Source organism: Schistocerca nitens, chromosome 3 (genome assembly GCF_023898315.1).
Source record: "Schistocerca nitens isolate TAMUIC-IGC-003100 chromosome 3, iqSchNite1.1, whole genome shotgun sequence".
In the NCBI taxonomy this organism is placed as follows: domain Eukaryota; kingdom Metazoa; phylum Arthropoda; class Insecta; order Orthoptera; family Acrididae; genus Schistocerca; species Schistocerca nitens.
In genome coordinates, this window is record NC_064616.1 from 282035480 (window position 1) to 282059335 (window position 23856).

At 36.8% G+C, this 23856-nt stretch overlaps 1 protein-coding gene across 1 annotated transcript in view; it reads right to left on the reverse strand.

The window, feature by feature from the left end:
• Window positions 1-487: 487 nt before the first annotated feature.
• LOC126248247 (histone-lysine N-methyltransferase trithorax) overlaps window positions 488-23856 on the reverse strand; it is a 205915-nt gene continuing 182546 nt past the window's right edge. Inside the window, exon 14 of the mRNA XM_049949096.1 lies at window positions 488-6124. Within this exon, the coding sequence (XP_049805053.1) occupies window positions 5951-6124 (174 nt within the window). The 3' untranslated portion in view covers window positions 488-5950. The remainder of the gene's footprint in view (window positions 6125-23856) is intronic.

The following is a 23856-nucleotide window of genomic DNA, read 5'->3' on the forward strand; positions in this document are numbered from 1 at the left end:
AGTACCTGATTCCTGCTAACTGCATGGTCTATTACTCGACTCAGTGCCTTTAATGCCATCTGCAGATATGATGATTCTATTCACATGTATTCAACTCCTCATTCTCCACTTGTGTACATTATGCTTTTAGTTTTGCCTAGTTTAACAAGTGTGTCACAATTTTCACACAAAAAGATTCAAAATTATGAAGTATTTGCATTCAATTTTTCTGAAGCTGTCTTAACAGCTGAAAGGTAACGACAATTTAGGATTTATTTTGGAATACAAAAAAGTAATAAGAATTGGGGCAAAACTAAATTACCTACTCTTATGACAGTATTAATTACGCTACAATTCCAGATAGCAATCGGAAAAATGCAATGCTGAGAAATTTTCACATACTGTGAAGTATAGAGCTAATACGAGTTAGGTAATTTAGAGTACCCCTCAAATTTATTTCATGTGCACTTATTTACTCCTTCTAGTCAATTACAGAAATAAAAAAATATTGCAATTAACATTTATTTTTTAAAAAACATAACATACAATAACAGTCTGAATATAACAGACAATTTATTTACACAATTTTTTAATACAGGGTATTTGTAAAACTGGCACCCAACTTGCTGTGATGTTTGGGAAGAGGAAGTGGAGGACCTCTTAAATTCTGCATTGATAATATCGCTTTTGAAGTGTGCCATTTGAGGAAATATCCAAGGATTAAGAGACAAATCTTATTCCACCATATGATACTGAACTATTAAAATGCAGAAGAGCCCATACAATCTGGTGGTCAGTTTTTGACTACAACATGTTCAAAGCCTTTTTTTTTGAAAGTGTTACAGGTATTTTTGAGATACACCACTACATTCAGCAGTCAATAAAGAAATTACACATATTTGACACTCATTCTCTTCTCCTCTATTGAGAAAATGATAGGCTCCTGCTTCCCAGTAATAAATTTCAATAACTTTCAATTAAAAACATTTCATAATAAATGCAGACGCTCATTCAAGGATGAACCCACTTTCATGCACTCAACTGCACCAATAAAAAGCTTAATAGAACAGAAATCTCTTTTTCATAAAGAAGCCCTTGCCAAGGGATCCTGACAAGTAGTACACAGACTCTCATTTGGTCCAATGTTACAGTAAAATACATTGCTTATTAAAAGTATGCAGCGACAAATGATATTCACTACTGTGTTTGCCAATATTTACAAAATTAAACAAACGAGAAGCGAAATTTGAAGGTTGTGAGTTTATAGGTTAACAATATTTAATTAGCGGAAAATAGGGAAAATTAGAACCATATGTATACAGTTAGCCAACGTGATACGAAATAATGACTTACTAAAAGTTCTTCTAAGACTTAAATCAGGTATAAATAATAAACAAATAATTTAAACAAAGGTGTGTGTGTGTGTGTGTGTGTGTGTGTGTGTGTGTGTGTGTGTGTGTGTGTGTGGGCACGCGTTTTATCACATGAATTATAAGACAATGAACATTAAATTTAAAATGGTTTTTAAAAAGTTTGTAGTGATGCCAGAAACAATATAAAAGAGACATATTTATTAGCAAAATATATAATAATACCAAAATACTTTTCTAATCTGGCAATCAATCCCTGATGTTTGAAATATTAATAAATATTTTTAAAAAAACCTGTTTCTTATTATTATTTTTAAAAAGAAGGTATATTTCAGATAGTGACATGTAATGCACCAACTGCTTTGCCTGCATATTTCAATGGTTTCTCCATATCATCCACACTGACCTTTATATTTGTATTAATATTCTTTTACCAGAGAAACAGTAATACCTGATATTTCTAGTGCACATTTATGTAACTTCTTCTTGCCGTAATTAGGAGCACATATTTAAGTTTGTCATGAACATTTTGATATTGTCATCTATTCCTATCGGTTCTTCATGCAATGAAGCTGACACATTCCGTACGATCTTGGAGAATATACAAATGAATTATGGGTAATGAATCAATGACTGTTTGCCTAAGAGGGAAGATTCTTTACAACATCATGCTAGGTCTTATTTCAGTATGATTTAATTACTGTAAAGTTCAAGAACTGTAGTGGTAAGTAGACTGACTTACATCACTCCTATTTAATCACTCTTGCAGGAAAGTAAGTTTTGATAATGATTCATCAGAATCGGAACCAGTACTTTTCCTTGGAGAATCATTACAGAAACAATCAAATTTTAACTGCCAACTTTCTACCATCAAAGACAGTGGATAGTACCAGAATTATACCCTATAAGCAGAAGATTTTTGCAACATAATACAAATGAACAAAATAAATAATGATATTCACATAATAATTATTGTTCCTCAACATTTCCACTGCAAATTAAATTTGCTTGGAAGCACTCTTTCGTCTTATTTCTCAAGACTAGGCTACTGTTAAGTTTCTAGTACAGATACTCTCTCAAAGTGAACATACAACTGGTCGTTTATGGATTCAGTTCCTTGTGTCTGATCATTGTGTCTCCGACTATATTTGATGGAGTTTTGCAATCAGAGTAAATGTTTTCACATTCATACAATGCAGCACAAGATACATGGGTGAGACACAATAGCTTTTGTACACTTGTGTGTAACTGTTCTACAGCATGGAAACAGAAATAATATGTGGCATAATGACCAACATCTGTTTGTAATCTGTCTCGCGTTCTATTTCACCAAACAGTTTATCTTTTACATGTGTTTCCACACATATTTCAGAATAATGGATAGCCAACAAAAGCTGCAGAGCTGTCGAACATATTCTACAACATGTAAATGTCAGTAGGAAAGTGAAGAATTTTGCAGACATGATTGCTTACTAGTGTTCATACAGTTTTCATATACAATTTAATTTAGCTTAAAGAGTGTAACACTTATTTATATTTTAGGAAAACTAACACTTCATTCACTTATTTACTGCTCTTGAAAAATCGTAACTCTTTACAAGAGGCTTTTGGAAATTATTTGTTCCTGGTAGCTGAGCAATACAACTACTCATCAGTGTCATGGGACAGAAAAGTGAGTGAATGATTGTGTGAGAGAGACAGATAGAGAGAGAGAGAGAGAGAGAGATAAAACACTGTTCAATAACTTAAAATAATCATCAAGCTATCTGCATGCACATCAGTTGGGGCACCCAGTTGTGCAGGAAACCAATGCTTTCAAACCACACACACACACACCTTTTTTCTACAAAATGCAAAATTGTCAATAACCTACATTCCCATCTTTCAAATATTCACTTCCTATTTATAACTAATTTAGTGGATAAACCATATCCCATATTACAGCATTCCATTACACACCACAAATGGAACTTGGATTACCTGCATGGGTAAGGCTGTATGTAGTCTTATGTCTAATTGTTTTATATATCCATGCTCCATACAGTAAATTTCAATAAGAAGACTCATTACAGGAATTCACTTTCAATTATGTAAATAAGTAAGTCTGGACAGTGTGCCATAAGAAAGGGGAACAAATTTGTTTAGTTCATATCCCTTTCAGTGATTGGTACAGTCAGCAGGTCTCTAGATTCAGCAATTTAATGCCCTACCAGTATAGACGCAACTCTTTCATTCATGTATTCAATTTTGAACAAACTGCTTTGTATCATTTTTTCATAACTCAAGTGAAAATAATCTAAGACACACTAAAATTTACACAACCAGTGTATTAATCAATACTTTTGGCAAAGTTAAAAAATTCTGACCATAAACAACTTCACTTCAGGGCATGGTTGCTTCCACCAATAGACTAGTGATGCTTTTATGGAGGATTTACCCAATAAAGTCAGCATGCTGCAACTTCGTGATTAATTTATATATAAAAAATCCTCATGTTGCTGACATTCCCTTAAGCATTCTTACAGTCGCTAAATGTACACACACACACTCTCTCTCTCTCTCTCTCTCTTTCATCTGTTGCATATAGTACACTTGTGAATTACTCACATTGAGCTCAAATGCTTCATATACATCTTTATCACCTCAACACGAAAGATTGAATGTGAAGCTGCTGGGGTGTTTACTGTTCTGCAATGATACAAGAAATGGGGACATTTTTCAATGCTTACCAGAACATTCCATTCTATCTCAGTCTCTATTTATAGTTAGCTGGTACTGTGACATCGAAATCAAGTAGATGTATTTAAGTAACACTGACAATAAACACACTTAAACTTTTCTGTCAGCTGTTATATACAATACTGCGAATGCAATGTGTAATGTTACAAAAGCCATGTGTTATGCAAGCTTTAATTTCACGAGAATCCAAATGTCACCCACATTCCACAATTCAGGTATCTCAAAGCAAGATGCAGTCATGCTTCCCAGATACAGGCATCCAACACACAACCAGTGCAGGGATATCATTCTAAGTGATTACAGGCACCAGTCACATATGCAAAATGGACTGGTAGTTGCTCTCACATTAGAGTTAGCATGCTATTCTCCCACTATGGTACCACTTTCGCCAAAGCAGATGCAACATAATATCAAGGTGGTGTATGTCTTTCCTATTTTTAAGGTAAACTAAAGCTACACAATCATTACCATATGTAAAGGACTGCGGAATATCACAGCACAGAATTTAAGAATTTATTTAGTGTCTGATAAACGGTTTTAAGGCAGCTGTTCAGCCAGTTACAGATATAGCACATGTGCTTAAAATTAATAACTTACTACGAAATAAATCACACAAGCTGTATTAGCATTTTTCATCTACAATCAGTCAAGATGTCCCATTAATTAAAAATATGAGTAAAGATGGCAATACATTCTGATAAAATTATAGTGAAGTCAACATACATTAATATGCAACTGCTGCAGATCCTGTTCCTCAAAATACTGATGTGTCAGTAACTCACAGTTTAAATTACTATTTCTGACTAATACTCGTGGCTCACTTTCCATTTAGGCATATTACAAAGAGAGGAGACACAGTGTCTACAATGAATTTTTTTGTCAAATTCCAACACAGACAATTATTTCAAATATGCTATTAGCCCTCATGTAGCCACCCAGCCATTGCCAGAAAGGCTTGAGTCTCTCAAAATTAAACAGTTGTTTTAAAAACAAATCAGTCAAAACTTACAATTATTTAGAAAACAAATTTTGCTGTTTACATGACTCACACATATACAATTACAGTAATATGCATCCTGGCTGAATGTACAATTATCACCATAACATATTACTAAGAGCAGGACTGAAGACAACATGAAATCTTTGGTACCATATCAAGACTACTTAGTTCAAAATTACTCTGTCACCAGTCACATGAAATTTGGTTATTTCTTCAATTTGCCACAAAAGCAATTTTCAGTGTCCCTTCTTTTATTTAATCACATATGATGACTCACAGACTAACAGGAAAATGCATTAGCAAAATAAAAATATGGAGAGGTCTGCCATAATTTGCCCTGTTCATGCAAAGTTTTCAGCCTGGGCAATAAAACTTATGTTCATACCCACATGCACTGGAACTCAGACCTACACAAGTATCACATACTGATGAAATTACACCATTTCAATTAACACAGAACATACAAAATTATATATCAGAATACAGTTACTTAAAAAAACCACAGGAAAATTAAACAAAGAACTGAAAATGAATGTCACATTGGATATCTATCACATTTCACAGCTCAAAAATATTCCAAAAATTTCCTCCAACAACACACTTGAAAGTTCATATTTTAAAATAGAATACTTTAAGAACTACACTTTTACAATAATTTTTATCACAAGAGTATATTTGGTCACCACTTTTACAAACACCTTGCACATGAAAAATTGTTATGAGATTTATTCTCATCTTCAAGCCACACGCTCATATTGATGCACGGGTGAGCGCGAGAGCAAACACACACACACACACACACACACACACACACACACACACACACACAGATATATATCTACATATACACAAAACGAGAATTTCAGTTTAGATATTTGCGGCACTTTCGTGAACCACAGGTACATGGTATTTTTACATCCTCAAAAGGAAATTTGTAATCATATGTCAGTTCTTCTCCTTGTGGAATCCTACGAAGTGCAAATATTAAAATATGTTTCTTCCCCAGTATGTCCACCACCCGAGAATAGCAGTTGGGCTGAAACAAAATAAAGATGGAATTGCAACACACAATCTTAATGGCCAATTATCCTTACTACTAACAATAAAGATTGGAAAAAAATATGCGCTGATGTAACTAAGTAATACTCCATACATTAATGAACAAGCTCAAAACAATAATTCAGCACAAGGAGCATTTACATACAGGATACTGGCACTGGGACAAAGTTGATGCCACAGCTGCTCTCATTCATGTCCTACTAGAGGCAGATCTGGAGAGCTTGCAGCCTGACAAAAAACGTCAAGCACCCAGAAAGGGAGGAGAAAATGACATGAAACTTCACGGGATCAGATCGATTGTGATGTTACACAAAAAAATTTGCAGTAAGCCACACTCATCAGTATGATGTTGTACCCCCTGTGGCATTTATACATGCACCGATTCAGTTGTGAAAGGTGTCATGAAGCTGTTGTATTCTCTCCTGCAGCAAGCTGGTCCACAGCTGTTGCAACTCATCCTTTATATCCTAGGTACTGCCACTGGGACGAAATTGATGTCCGAGTTTGCCCCATTTATGTTTTATTGGGGGCAGAGGTAACACATGGTGAGGATGCAACATGTCCATGATTTACCCTTCTGTTGTCCAAGTTCCCTCAGTCTCTACCAGCCATAACCTGAAATCATATCTGATAACTCCTCATGTCACGACACCAAGAGTAACACCGCCATGAATCCAAACTTTGGAAGAATGGGACATCGCTGAACAAAATGCGACACCATTCATCAGTGGTCTACTCTTTCTGGATATGGCACCACCCCAAAGGTAGACATCTGCATTGTGTTAATGGCAACCCACACATGGGATGGCAATTACCTAGTCTGACTGCTGCTAGTATCTGACCAGTGCTGCAGGGTGACACAGAATGTTGCAGGGAGTCCATTACTTGCAATCAGAAGTAGTTGCAGATGTGAAAGGGTTATAATATGTTTGGTGCACAATACAGTGGTCAGACGTGGTAGACCAGAATCTTGATGAGAATACCTGCCTCACATTCCCATGTAGTCCAATATCAGGCCACTGTTACGTGCAAATGGACAAGCTGGCCAAATGGAGACCTACGATGAGTCCCCTTTCAAACTCCGTCAAGGTGCTGCTAACACTGTCTCACCCAAGTCTGCAGCAACTCCCTGTCCTTCACTGACATGGGGACCTTCTGATCTCAGAAATTCAGTTCAGGATGGGACTTTGTAGATTAGTAGAATGCCCCACAGGTGTCCACTCGCAGAAGTCTTGAAGAACACTATCCAGAAAAAAGGCTCTAATGTTTTAAGCGTAGCTCATATGCAACTCATATATGGTCGTAAGTAGTATTCCAGCATACAAGCTAAACAGCTTAGTCAGTGGGGTGCTAGAATGTCATACAGCCAATCCATGTTCAATCCTACCTGCAAGCTCAATTTTATTTTGTTTTCTTAATTGTTTAAAAAATTATAACAACTTTTAAATAAAGTTAATGACCTAAGGTATTATCAATTAAATCATCAATACTTTCACTTTGTTTATGAAATGGCTGCCACAGGCTATTTAAATTTTGAATTACACTCGTCAATACTTTCTTTTTAAAAAGTTAAATAATTTCAAATGCGTTTTTAATGGAGGTAAATTAAAGTGTTAATTATTATCATTACAATGTTATTACAAAATTGGGCGATATTATAAGCTGTGGAAGTGTTATAAATATTCGCTGTAAATTCGAGGAACTGGTGTCTTTGTAGAAAAGTGCAGTTGCCCTATTGTACATACCAACAAGCATATGGTCAGGAAGTGTCATGGCCTGCACAGAACTAATTGAGCAATGGGCCTTACCTGCTACAGTGCCAGTTCTTTCCTGACTTTCACATACACTGCAGGATTATGTACTGTGAAATATTATCAGAATTTTTACAATATTGTGAATTAAAAATGTCTGTCAATGAAGACACGGCAAAAGTATCAGAAGCTGCAGATTCATTATACAGTGAAGTGTTGAAGATGATGTTAAAAGATGCGATTATTTATTATAAAAGCTTGCGTGCTTCAAATAATTTGATTGCACTGGAATCTTGAACGACAATTTCTCATGAAGCCCTGTTGATAGGTGAAGAAATTTACAGACGTACTATGGAAATATTGTCTGAAAAAATGCTTGCTACTGCTGATAAACTTGCTCACGAAAATGAAAATTGTGAAGGTGAACCATTTGAAAAGTATGAATACCACATCTTATTGGATGAATATGAACCAGAAGAAAAGAAGGCAAGAGAAGTAGACTGTCTTTCTTTGGAGCATGAAATTGACATTGTTCTTATTGCAAAGGCTCACCACAGGTGGCAACTAAAAAAAAGGATGCAGCCGGTTAAGAAAGAAGGAACATTTATCCCAATGGGAAGAAGAAACAAAAAAAGGAGGCTATCAATTTGATAAGTACGCAGCAATCAGTTCTCGGATGTATCATCATTTTGTTGAAGCCCACGAGAATTATTGGCAAGTGTTTATACAAAATTTACAACAGTGCGCTTTAGCAGCAGCACTACAGTTTACAGATTTTGAATTTAAAACTTCTGACAACTGGGTCCATAGATTCAAAAATAAGTACGATTAGTCAGCAAAGAGAGAGAAGATTTGTTTCAAGGAAAAAAGCGATGATCAAAGACATCTTACTTGCTGCAGGCACTTTTTGAAACCAGAAGTTAAAATTGATACCAAATTTCCACAAAGATTTTGTTATCAAAACTGACCAGGCAAGTATCTATTGCAGCATATTTAAAAATTCATTTTGATCTCTATTTTTACAATTCTCTGATAAAATACTTCGATTTTGGTTGTTTTTTCTATGCAGGATGTCAGTATCAGTCGGTGTACAACAGGACTCGGGCTGTCAAAGAAAGCGAAACTATTTTCATCAAATGACATGACATTAATAATGTGGCGCATACATACAGTGTTCTATACGCTCTCACTCTATCTGAAAACATTCTACCTCAACTGTGTGTGTATTCACAAGAGGCAACCAGTAACACTGGTCCCCAAGTTCAAAAAAACAGAAAAGAAATTATAAAAATGTTGTAATATGTCTTCCAAATCTGGCAAGCTAACAACAGAACCGTACACTGACTTTCTCACCCAGTGTGTGAATTCTTATGCAGGTCAAGAACGGCTTCTGTTAGCTGTTCACTTTTAGGGTGAACAAGCAAAGCCTGAATTATACAACATAGTCTTTCAGAATGATAAGAAATCACCAACATGTACAATTAAAGTGGTTCCTCTGATATGTACTGCACTTGTTCAACCACTGATGTCTATTTTCATAGACAAGAAAAAAATCTGATAAAGCGTATACAAAATTGTGCTTATCATATAGAAAATAAGAGACACACAAACTCTCGTGAAGACTGTATAAAAATTTAATCAATAGTCCAGCATCAGCTCTCACTGCCAATTTTTAAGGAAATGATCCGATATGCCTGGTTTGCTTCCAGGCTTTCTCAGGAATGTAATTGAAGTATGTTTTTCTTTTCCACAGATCTTTTAAAAGTACATTGTTCCTGTGAACAATCATCCTTCATAATTGTGCAAGATGGCAAAGACCTTTTGTTTTCAACGTTTTTATGAGAATTATCATTATGGTACTTGCACATAAAATATGAAATTGACAAATGAACACATTATTGTAAAAAATTTTATATAATTGAAATTCTGCCAAGAATTTTGTGACAGTGGTAATTAATTTACCTCCACTGAAACACATCTGAAATTATTAAATTTTTTACAAAGAAAATATTGATGAGTGTAATTCCCTTTCTGAGTAGCCGTCACAGCCATTTCATAAACAAACTAAAATTATTTATGATCTAACTAGTAATACTTAAGGTCATTAACTTTATTTAAAAGTTGTTATAATTTGTAAGATAATTCAGAAAACAAAATAAAATTGGGCCTGCAACTAGGATCGAACCCAGATCGGCCGCATGACATTCTATCATGCTACTGACTGAGCTATTTCTTCTGTATGCTGGAATGCTACTTCTGACCGTATATTAGGTGTGTATGAGCTATGCTTAAAACTTTACAGCCCTTCTTCTAGGAATTTTCTGGATAGTGCACTTTAAAGACTTCAACGAGTCGACGCCCTTGAGGTATACTACTAACCTGTGAAGTGTCATCCCGAATTGAATTTCCAAGACTGGAATGTCTCCTTACGATACCATTCAATATCTGCTACTCTTCAGACCCTTTATTTTCTCTACCATTCCTGGTAAAACACTGAACACTAATCCACTCTGATGGTCACTCTACCTGCCTTAGAGAATTGCAACTCAAATCATTTACACATACCCTAATGGGGTGCAACTGTATGTTGACATCCGACAATGTCGTCTGTGTACTTCACGTTTTTCGTTAGGCGCTATATATCAGACACTATGTTGCACACAAAATTATCTTGTTATTGTTACGTCAAAGGATGCAAGAAGCTGCAGAATATGTCTCAGGTGACTTATACTCTAAACAAAAATCAAACGAATGGCACAAGATTACATCACTGATGATTTAAAAAGCAAACACCCTGTTGCAAACATAACCTATGTACAAGGGCATGCTGAAAAGTAATGCCTAGTTTTTTTAAATAAAACTAACGTTCCTAACATTCTACATCTTTATTCTCCATGTCTACATATTTGCAACCCCCTGCCGCAAGAGGACTCCGAATTGTAGCGTGCAACAACTATGACCATGCATGGGAAACGATGTGCTGTAATTGAGTTTTAATTCGAAGAGTTCATTCCCACATGGAGAACCCTCTCCTTCAGCATGACAATGCCAGACCACACACACGAGTGCTGCAACATCTGTAACAATCCGACGCCTTGAGTTCACTGTCATAGATCATCCTCCATACAGCCCCAACTTGGCCCCATTCAATTTTCATCTGTTTTCATCTTGAAGACTTCACTTTAATAGTGATGAAACTGTGCAACCAGAGGTGAGATTGTGGCTCCAGCAACAATGTCAAACATTCTACAGTGTCAAAATCAACAAACTCGTGTCTCACTGGGGAAAATGTGTTCATCACCACGGTGAGTACATTGAGAAAGAAGTATGTTGACATGAAGAATAAAGATTTAGAATGTTAATAACATTTGTTTTAATTAAAAAGCTTTAAGAGTTTTCACATAAAAAATGCAGAGGCATTACTTGTCAGCATGCCCTCATTCATTTCATTTCCTGCCAACAGCCGCAGATGAGCAAGCATACAGAAAATATGGAAAACTAAGTATCCAAAGGTTCACTATGGTGCATGTGAATGCTGATAGTGAACCACTATGGTTACTGTGGGGCAGTTCACTAGTATTTGTTAAGTGTCCAGACACCTATTAGAGGACATTAGTCTAAGGTGTGATCACACTTCACCTTTGTGTCGGCTTGAATTCTGCTGGGGAAACTTTCAATGGGATGTCCGAATGACTGGAGGGAACCAAAAAAGGTAGTGATGTTTGACAAGGATTGAGGGAGGATGTTGAAAACGATCAAAGAAGGGCAGCTCATTTATCACTAAATAGGGGGGAGAGTGTTGTGGATATGATAAGTGAGCTGGGATGGCAGTCATTAAAACAAAGGCTATATTATTGTATGTGTGGTCTTCTGTTGGACGTATCTGACAGAACAGACACCTTGATAGTAATGATAGCCTCAGTGTGGTTGCACACTATGTCTGAACTCCTACAGGAATCAGTTAAAGGAGCATGCAATGAGGACAATAGATGGTAGATTGTGTGTGTGCGTGGTGTGTGAAAAGTTAAGAATTTGGGTTGCAGGGGAAGTGTGTCCAGATAGCTGAAGCGGCAAGGTGATTACTAGCATAAAGCGAGAATTCTGGGTTCGAGTCCCACTCCGGCACAAATTTTCTCTTGTTGCCACTGAATTTAATTCTATGCCCAATTGCGGCTGAGATCTGTATTTCTCTTATATCAAGTATATAATTTTATATATGACTGCTGTATCAAAAATGTTATCTGCTCTACTGAATTGTTAAATGAAAACCAAATATTGTTACCCGCTATAAGGCTCATAGAGATTGTCTGAGTTACGTGTAGCGAACTCTTTCATGGACAGAGGTGGAGATGTACAAGGTGCCCATCACACTTCGAGTGTGAGTAATTTTTATTATTCAAAATTTACAGATGCCACCATTCTTGTCTGATACCTTTCAGCTGATGTGACAGCAATCAACCAGTTCAAGTCAGATCAGGGTGAATCATCACCACCACCAAAGCCGCCTTGTCAATCAAATCACATTGCAGGAAGACCCGAACTGCGAGGTAGAGGGCTCTTGGAGCTGTAACTAAAAAACTCTCTCTTCCATTTCGGCCCACAATCTAGAGAAGATGCTGAATGGCTTATTTCCTTTAGCTTTGAATTTTGCGTTTACCTCCAAGATGAGTCTGGAGCAATTAAAGTTATCTTTTCCTGTTCCCCTGGTAATCCTCGCCACATAATTCCCATCGGTAAATAAACCAATACAGATTCTTTTTCCAGACCTGAGTGCTGTATATTAATTACAAGCCCACAGCGATACTGAATACAACCCTTTGGGGGGGGGGGGGATACAACAGTTATCAAACAGTTTATGAAATTTAACAATGGATATTGACAACTGTGGAAGTCTGAATTTTCTTACTGTTGCACTGGCATTCTTATTACTTCCGAAATACGTTAGACATTAATTAGCTCATCGTCCATGGACATGCACAAACAGGCACTTCTTCCATTCCACTAGCATGACAGGAATCTATATCTTAATATTTTGAGGCTATGGTCTTGTTCAACTAAAAAAAAATACAATTTGTATTTTACTTAATTGCTTATTTTTATTAAGATGTATCCTCACTAGTCTGGAATTTGTATGAGGGCATCCTCAAAAGCAATGCCTTCGCTCTGCATTTTTTATGTGAAAACTCTTAAAGCTTTGTACATAAAACAAATGTTATTAACATTCTACATCTTTAAATTCTTCATGTCTACATGTTTGCAACCCTCTGTCGCTAGAGGGCTCCAAATTGTAGCATGTAACATAACTATGTCTGTGCACAAGAAACACCATGCTATAATCAAATTTCGGATTGGGAGAGTTTATTTACACATGGAGCATCCCCTCCTTCAGCAAGATAATGCCAGACCACAAACCCAAGTGCTGTGATATTTGCAATAATCCGAAGTCTTGGGTTCACTGTCATCATCATAATCCTCCACACAGTCCTGACTTGGCCCCCATCCAATTGTAATCTGTTTCCAAAACTTTTAAAGGACATCTTTGAGGGCTTCACTTTGATGGTGATAAAGTGGTGCAAGCAAAGGTGAGGTTGTGGCTCCCTAATTAAAGTCAAACATTCTACAGTGATGATATTAAGAAACTTGGTCTCTCGTTGGGAAAAATGTGTTCATCAGCAGGGTGACTATACTGAACAATAAATACACAGCATGAAGAATAAAGATGTAGAATGTTAATGACATTTGTTTTATTTAAAAACTTCAAGGGTTCTCACATAAAAAATTTTGAGGCATTACTTTTCAGCACGCTCTCGTAGTATGTACATTTATGCTCACTTGTAGCACCAAGTAACTCTTGGCAATTTTAGCCAAATGTATGTTTCGTTACTAACAGTAAGTAACAAAACTACATTTGCATATCTTTTAGAGGATGAGAAACAACAGAAAAGTATGACAGTATGAAGAAATGAAAAGAGCTAGTCATGCTGGGTAGACACCACAATTCATCAGGAAATATGGCAGATCACACACTAAAAACAGAAAGAAAATTATAGAAGCATCCCACCTTTTCTTATATGTTTTCATAGTGTATGAAACAGGTAAGAAAACAGATAGTTAATGAAGAGAATAAATGACTTTGTGCATGCAATGCCAATTGAGGTGTGAAAATCTAATGAAGGTACGAAGAAAACCACACAGTTGGATTGTGCAAAGACAGGCAACGAAATTGATCATGCCCTTTCAAAGGAAATGTGCTGACATTCAAATGATTCAAGTGATTTGGGGATGCCACATGAGCAGGGGTAGCAAACCAGCAGCCCGCAGGCCAAATGTGGCCCAAATTTTTGGTCCGTGGAGCTGTTTCCTGTGAAAGACAAATTTACTTCTATTTCACGTGAAACCTCCACGAAAGTCCAGAGCAGTACAGACTGCACAACTGGATACGTTTCTTGCACAGTGCAGGTGAAACAAGTGCCAGAAATAGTCAATACATTCCATATTTAATTTTACTGCTTACTCGCAATACTACTGGCCATAAAGATAGCCCTTCATGTGTATACTTGGTGCATATTTGATCGCGATAGACCTACCATCACTTCACGTAAATAAAGCCAGCTTTCATATTTTTATAGATAATTTGCGATGCTTGCCTTTAATTTTAGTATGCTAGCATTTATTTTATGCTTTCAATTATGGTGAGCAGGTACACCAATCGACATTAGCAATGGTTTCTGCCTCAGTACCTTCTCTTTATTTTAGTAGTATAAAATAAATAAATAATTGTAAAATCCATTTTTATTGATGACTTTTGAGGATTCCGCCTTATGAAGGTAGAAAAGGGAACATCTAGCGCAACTTCAGCCACTTGCCTTTCTCTCTTACTTACAGCAACTAATAATAATGTTATTGACTTGAAACGTATAATAGTTTTAAGAAACAATCATAAAAAAGAAATTGAAATGGGGGTCGAAATTTTAAAGTAAGACTGCTAAGTTTAGTGAAGCATATGTAACTTTTTATATTTACAATACATGATGTTCAGAACTAAAATATCAATTGCCTCCTAAAGCAGTTGAATATTACTCTCAAAAACCTCAAGAGAGAAGACTATGAAGTATCCCAAGTGCGGATGATACTCAAATGAAAGACCGATAACTCGACAAGCAATGTGGCTCTGTGGTACAATGACAGCCTTCCATGTGGAGGGCCAGGATTAGCATATGTACATACTTGATTTATATTTTCAAACATAGTTGCATGCTCTACAACCACTTCTGTGAAGCGTGAAATACATAAAGATTGGGAAAAAATGAAAAAGAGTAGTGCTCGAGAGGTAATTGTGCATTGCTGGCTTGAGCCTAGTTGCAGTAATTACTACTTTAGTTTTTTCCGTTCAGTTCGAATAACTACGTCATATAAATATATGTTAATTAGCACATATTTAATTTTCATTTTTATGAAAAATACGTGTCTTTTTATTTATAATTACAAATCAAACACAAAAATCCAGTTTTCATTGTAGATATAAATCCCCAATCACCAATCCTTTACAAATAAATTTGCTTCAAAAAAAGAAAAACGTTTCAAATTAATTTTTTTTCCATTGTCATGTACCCTACACTTCATATAAATGCCTGTGGAACACAAATCTATCTTTAAGTATTTAACACAACTGGATATCGAAGGCCACCCATGTGGCAGTTGGGCATCCTACCACAGAGCCACAAAGCCCATCAAAACTGTCCACTTGCTTTATAGTGATAAACAACTTCAGGGAACTTTAAAGAAGATTTTGTAGGGAATTTGGGAATTTCAGAGTGTTTCATCAAACTACTTTAGGTAACTGATATTAGATTCTGAACGTCAGGTACCAAACTCTGATCCCTGTGTTGTCTCTTTGTCAGTTTCAGACTTATGGTAAAAAAATGTCTGTTTCAGTTCAAGAAGTAAACTTCATATGATGTCAACTAATAAACAAATAGGACCTAAGAAAAGGAAAATTGCAGAGGAGTTGAGAACTTTTCAAGACAAGTGTACTGCAAACTATTTTTTTGAGGAATATAAAACAAAACCCATACGTCTGACATGCAATGAATGTGTCTCAATTCCTAAAGAATATAATATCCAATGGCATTATGAGACTAACCATGCAGTTACATTTGGTAAGACAATTTCGACAAGGCCAGGTAAATGACTTAAACAAGAGACTTTCTACTCAACAGCAGATACTTACAAGGGCGAATTCAGAGTCAACTTGCTATGTGAAAGTGAGTTATGCAGTAGCTCTAATACTGGAAAAGAAATCAAAGCCATATTCAGAAGGCAAAATGGTTAAGGAATATTCGCTGAAATTGTGTCTCCAGGAAAGAAAAAGTATTTGTAAAAAATACGCCTGCCTCGTCAAACTATTACTAGATGCTAGAAGTGCGGACGACATTGGAAGACAAACTGAGATAATTTAAAAAATCGTGCATCTGAGTTTATACCTTATTCTCTAGCTTTTGATGAATGCACAGATATGGCAGATACTGCCCAAGTGGCGATTTATGTCAGAGGTGTTGATGCCTATTTTAATAAAACAGAAGAATTAGCAGAATTGTAGCCACTTGAGGATACGATGAAGAAAAGAGAATTGTTGGAAGCAGTTACATCGACATTAGGTAAATTTTTGTTAAAACTTAAGAACCTATTGGGGCTAAAAATACATGGTGCTCAGATGCAGAGCATGATAACATTTCATATTATACAGAAGTAAGATGGCTAACCAGTGCAAAAATTTAGAAATGAGTGTTTGATTTGAAGCAAGAAATACAATCCTCTTTGAAAGCAAGTCAATGAGACTCCTAGAGTTCGAAGATAAAGAATGGCTTTCCGACTTTGCGTTCTTGGTCGATATAACTAGCCACCTAAATGATGTTAATGCTCAACTCCAAGGAAAGATCAACCGAATAATGTCCTGGATGATTTTATTTTCACATTCAAAATGAAACTTGGGTTTCGGGAACAACAATTACAAACAAAAAACTTAACCCATTTTCCTACACTGTCAAAGCAATCATATGTCACACAGCCAGCAGTGGTTAAATATGCTTCTTTGATATCTGATTTAAAACATGAATTCAAACACCGATTTCAAAATTTTACAAAACATCGTCTGCTATTTTTCTATACTTTCTATGCCATTCTCCATAGAAATGAGTTCACAGAGGCCTTTGAAAATGGGATGCTGCGAAATGCGATGTGATGTGACACACAGTTAAAAGAGAAATTTTATCATGTTGCTTTGGAAGAGTTCTATAAAACATATTTGGACAATTAGAGATAGCCAGCGTTTTACAAACATGCTTTAAAAATAATTTCATTATTTGGAAACACTTATGAGTGTGAACAGGTTTTTAGTTGGATGAATTACACCAAATCACAAATGAGAACACGAATTACTGATGTTCATCTGAAAAATTGCTTGCATGTAGCAACAACTTCAGTTGACATCAACACTGGCTTGCTCAGTTCAGTCAGTCAAAGCCAGACATCCCACTAACAATGTATTTCATTAAATTTTATAATAAATGTTCTTTCCTCAGATTTTTTTTATTTTCTTTAAAAAGTAAATTAATATTTCTTAGTTGTTTTGGTTCATACAACAAAAACTGGTAATGCAGCCTGCGAGGAAATTCCCTTTCAAAAATTTGGCACACCTGCCAAAAAGGGTGGCCACCTCGGCTGTATGAGGATTTCCCCCAAATACGGGTCCAGTGTCCAACTCTTGCACCGTCTCACTCAGAGGGGACTGGAGCAGAAGACGTAATTTGGACCGTTATAAGAATGAAGTGGCTGGAAAGAAATGTAGTTAAATGAATGCGTGATAGATGGACTGAGGAAGTTCTTTTCTGGATTCAGAGAGATAAGAAACGACTGGAAGATTACCTGATAAAATATGCAGCAGTAACATGGTTGCACATTCATGAAGTCTTTAACACATGGAAAAGTCCAGAAAAGACGTTTTTTAAAGCAGCAGATGTCAATGTGAAGCATAATATTGTGTCTGTCTGTTTCCTGCACAAACTGAAACACTGTCTTACCATTTTTGTTTGTCAGTGCTACGCCAAGAAAATTTATTTTGAATATTTTTTTTGTGTATGCTGTTCTACATCCTCAAAAAACTGTATGAAATGTAGTATACATTTATATATCATACAGGAGCACCAGAGCTCAGTTTTTTTACTGGTTTTGAGTACTGGCTCACTCTCAAAGAGTACCTAGATACACTCAAGCTATTGTTAGCTCATACATCTATGTACATATGGTTGTATTATAAGTTCTTACTTAGGTAATAGATCTTAAATATTATTTTTCAAATATGATCTTTTATTTTGTGATACTTGTGCATAGTTGTTACATTAACCATTCGTGTGTCAGAAATATAGTTTGCTATTAAATTTACATCTTTAACAAAAATCAATTTATATTGTATGTAAAATACAGGATTGTCTTTTGTTCTGAATTATTTGTCACCAATAAGAATTTTGTCTAAGTTCTTAATATATTTATTATTTCTGAATTCTGTTTGTTTGTGTCAGGTGTTATTTGGAATTTTTGCCAAGATGCTCATGTAGCTTTCTTTTTCTGCTCTATGAAGACTGGAACACTCTGCAGTAGACATAAGCACTATGTCTACTGCAGAGTGTAGTTTTTCTCGTAGATGTATACTAAAAGTGGAGATGTTGTTTATGATTTTGGTTATATGTTCTTTGTATGTTGTAAATTTTCATCCTGTTTATCCCATTTGGAATACATCACAGTCACTGCACTTACTTTTACATACTTTTGAGTGGTCTTTGTATACTTTTGATTGGTCATTTTTTGAGTTTTGTCCGTTATCTTCATCCCTTGTTTATTCTCTGTGCAGATGCTAATTTTAACGTAAGTAGTACAGAAGGTTTTACTTATTTTTTGAGAAATATTTCCCATACATGGAGGCATCACAATTTTTTCTTTCTTTTTTCTTTCTACTTTTGCTACAGTAATTTCTTCATTTTTGTTGCACATTTGGCCCTAGTTTTCTTTCTGTACATGGAGTATATTAGAATCATAGCTGTTGTGCTGTTTTATGTGCTGGTGGGTCACATGATGAATTATAGTCATTTGTTGTTGGTTTACAACATGTGGCAAATTTATGGTCACCATTATTGTTAGCTATTTTTATGTCTAAGAAGTTTGTGTTCTTGCCTGTTTCATATCCAATGGTAAATTTGATGCTGTTACGCATTTTATTAATTTGTTGGTGAAATTAGTTAAATTTTGTAATGATTTCCAAGAAATAAAATGAGTGTATCATCAACATCATGACAATGATAAGTGACATTATCTGCCCATTGGATTTATTCGCAGAAAAAATTACTTTCCAATTAATCTAAAAATATTTGCCTGGGTTCCTGCAAGGCAGCTACCCATGACCACATACAGGGTGATTACAATTAAATTTAAACTTTCAAACCGCTGTACAAATAACACCACTGATCAGAATGGCGTCAAATTGCAACGGAATATTATCGAAGAAGGGGGAAAACGTACGGCAGAAGAAAAATAAATAGTTACAAAATGCAGCAATACATGGCACTGTAAGCATCATAATTGAATAGTGGTTGACTATAAATGACAAATGAATCATACAACAACGCCTAAGTTGTACGTTCGGCATTAAACAAACTGCACTACTCAGTGTGCATGGGTGTACAGGTGTGATAGTGTTAGTTACATAAGCCCATATACCACGACAAGGTCATATCACATTGGATGGGAAAAATCTGTTTTTAATCATCCTGAGACCAAAAACTGCATAAAAATCATCAATCTCATTGGTTTTTAACTGTCCTGAGGCCAAAACCGGCATAAAAAGCATCAATCAAAATCAGATCGGATCATTAATTTATGTGTGACTGGCGCAAAACACCTTCACTATGTTGTCCACTGTGTTCTGCAACAAGTTGAAATCAAGAAACAGCATGTTCCACAACTAATCGAAGTGTTTCCGAGGTGAGGTTCAGAATGTGTTAGCAATGTAATGAAATCCTAAACTCAGATTGGAATGTATACCGCAGAGACAGGCTGGACAGTGAAGGGGGATGCATGTTTATAGCAATTAGAAGTGCAATAGTGTCGAAGGAAATTGACGAAGATACGAAGTGTGAAATAATTTGGGTGAAGGTCACGGTTAAAGCAGGCTCAGACATGGTAATTGGATGTCTCTATAGGCCCCCTGGCTCAGCAGCTATTGTGGCTGAGCACCTGAAGGATAATTTGGAAAATATTTCGAGTATATTTCCCCACCATGTTATAGTTCTGGGTGGAGATTTTAATTTGGCGGATATAGGCTGGGAGACTCAAACATTCATAACGGGTGGCAGGGACAAAGAATCCAGTGAAATTTTTTAAAGTGCTTTATCTGAAAACTACCTTGAGCAGTTAAACAGAGAACCGACTCGTGGCTATAACATATTAGACCTTCTTGTGACAAACAGACCCGAACTATTTGAAACAGTTAACCCAGAACAGGGAATCAGCGATCATAAAGCGGTTACTGCATCGATGATTTCAGCCGTAAATAGAAATATTAAAAAAGGTAGGAAGATTTTTCTGTTTAGCAAAAGTGACAAAAAGCAGATTACAGAGTACCTGACGGCTCAACACAAAAGTTTTGTCTCAAGTACAGATAGTGTTGAGGATCAGTGGACAAAGTTCAAAACCATAGTACAATATGCGTTAGATGAGTATGTGCCAAGCAAGATCATAAGAGGTGGAAAAGAGCCACTGTGGTACAACAACCGAGTTAGAAAACTGCTGCAGAAGCAAAGGGAACTTCACAGCAAACATAAACATAGCCAAAGCCTTGCAGACAAACAAAAATTACGAGAAGTGAAATGTAGTGTGAGGAGGGCTATGCGAGAGGCGTTCAATGAATTCAAAAGTAAAGTTCTATGTACTGACTTGGCAGAAAATCCTAAGAAATTTTGGTTTTATATCAAAGCGGGAGGTGGATCAAAACAAAATGTCCAGACACTCTGTGACCAAAATGGTACTGAAACAGAGGATGACAGACTAAAGGCCGAAATAATAAATGTCTTTTTCCAAAGCTGTTTCACAGAGGAAGACTGCACTGTAGTTCCTTCTCTAGATTGTCGCACAGATGACAAAATGGTAGATATAGAAATAGACGACAGAGGGATGGAGAAACAATTAAAATCGCTCAAAAGAGGAAAGGCCGCTGGACCTGATGGGATACCAGTTCGATTTTACACAGAGTACGCGAAGGAACTTGCCACCCTTCTTGCAGCGGTGTACCGTAGGTCTCTAGAAGAGTGTAGCGTTCCAAAGGATTGGAAAAGGGCACAGGTCATCCCCATTTTCAAGAAGGGACGTAGAACAGATGTGCAGAACTATAGACCTATATCTCTAACGTCGATCAGTTGTAGAATTTTGGAACACGTATTATGTTCGAGTATAACGAATTTTCTGGAGACTGGAAATCTACTCTGTAGGAATCAGCATGGGGTTCGAAAAAGACGGTCATGTGAAACCCAGCTCACGCTATTCGTCCACGAGACTCAGAGGGCCATAGACACGGGTTCCCAGGTAGATGCTGTGTTTCTTGACTTCCGCAAGGCGTTCGATACAGTTCCCCACAGTCGTTTAATGAACAAAGTAAGAGCATATGGACTATCAGACCAATTGTGTGATTGGATTGAAGAGTTCCAAGATAACAGAACGCAGCATGTCATTCTCAATGGAGAGAAGTATTCCGAAGTAAGAGTGATTTCAGGTGTGCCGCAGGGGAGTGTCATAGGACCGTTGCTATTCACAATATACGTAAATGACCTTGTGGATAACATCGGAAGTTCACTGAGGCTTTTTGCAGATGATGCTGTGGTGTATCGAGAGGTTGTAACAATGGGAAATTGTACTGAAATGCAGGAAGATCTGCAGCGAATTGACACGTGGTGTAGGGAATGGCAATTGAATCTCAATGTAGACAAGTGTTATGTGCTGCGAATACATAGATAGATAGATCCCTTATCATTTAGCTACAAAATAGCAGGTCAGCAACTGGAAGCAGTTAATTCCGTAACTTATCTGGGAGTAGGCATTAGGAGTGATTTAAAATGGAATGATCATATAAAGTTGACCGTCGGTAAAGCAGATGCCAGACTGAGATTCATTGGAAGAATCCTAAGGAAATGCAATCCAAAAACAAAGGAAGTAGGTTACAGAATGCTTGTTCGCCCACTGCTTGAATACTGCTCAGCAGTGTGGGATCCGTACCAGATAGGGTTGATAGAAGAAATAGAGAAGATCCAACGGAGAGCAGCGCGCTTCGTTACAGGATCATTAGTAATCGCGAAAGCATTACGGAGATGATAGATAAACTCCAGTGGGAGACCTTGCAAGAGAGACGCCAGTAGCTCGGTATGGGCTTTTGTTGAAGTTTCAAGAACATACCTTCACCGAGGAGTCAAGCAGTATATTGCTCCCTCCTATGTATATCTCGTGAAGAGACCATGAGGATAAAATCAGAGAGATTAGAGGCATAGTGACAATCCTCCTTTCCACGAACAATACGAGACTGGAATAGAAGGGAGAACCGATAGAGGTACTCATGGTACCCTCCGCCACACACCGTCAGGTGGCTTGCACAGTATGGATGTAGATGTAGATGAATCTGTGCCTTGAATGCAGCTAAGTTTGCAATCGGAACACTGAACACGTCTTTCAGGCAGCCCCACAGCCAGAAGTCACAAGGATGAACATCAGGTGATTGACACGGCCAGGCTGTAGGGAAATGGTGGCTGATAATTCTAGCATTTCCAAAACGGTGCTTCAGCATCTGCTTTACTGGATTTGCAATGTGTGGAGGTGCACCATCTTGCATAAAAATAATCCCATCCACACATGATTTTATTTCCCAATATACTGTCTGTATTATTAAGCAATAACGGGTATATGTAAACTCTAGAAAGACTGAGGGAAGGTGAAGAGGCTACTGGTGTTCTCTAGTTGATAGCTCTTCTTTTATTAGTGAAAAACTAGTTCTTAAAAAATAATCATAATCATGAAGAACAGTGTTGTGAAAGTTATCCCTCCACACTGCCCAAAACAGTCGATCTTCTGAGAAATTTAGTGCACAATCTACAAACACAAATTTGGGAATCTTTAAAATTCTGTTTGAGTATGGTAAGTGTCATATAGATCAAGTGATGCCGATGGATTTTGTACGTATAGCATCGGAGGGTACGCCTAAGTACCAACTAAACAGTTGTGTATGGAATGCCGGTGTGACGTGCGACTGCACGAGTGCTGACTTCCCTGTGCATAGATGAACCTGCTACAGTCTCCATTTCTTCCTGAACTGTCTCAGCAGCATTACGCCTTGTGCCACTATGGGGTCTATCATCTAGACAACCCGTGGCTTCGAACTACGAAATCATTCTCGCCACAGCTGCATTTGTCAACGGACCTTTACCCATTCAAATCCCCTTCCTATGGCGATAGGATCGTAATGCTGAACTAGCACATTCCCCATTCTGATAATACAGCTTCACTAAAAAGTGCCTTTTCAGGTAATGTCAACATGATGTGACTGCTGGTGCATCTGATTCTCTCTCTCTCACTACAGCTTCTTTTATACACGATTGTCATGCGCAGTCACTGGCGTTTTGCTGTCCAGCGCCATCTGTTGGACATTTTGTGAACTTTTTTTTGTTCTAATAAAAACCCATGTCATTCCAAGCATGTGTGTCAATTTTTACCTCTCTATCTACATTATTCCGTGGTTTATTAAGTTTTCAAATTTACACTGACTTTTTGATCACCCGGTATATATATATGTGTGCTATCTACCTGTTGCCTGAGAATGAGCCATCACTTTAAACTGGTAGCAGTACATAAAATATAACATGCAGCTCTA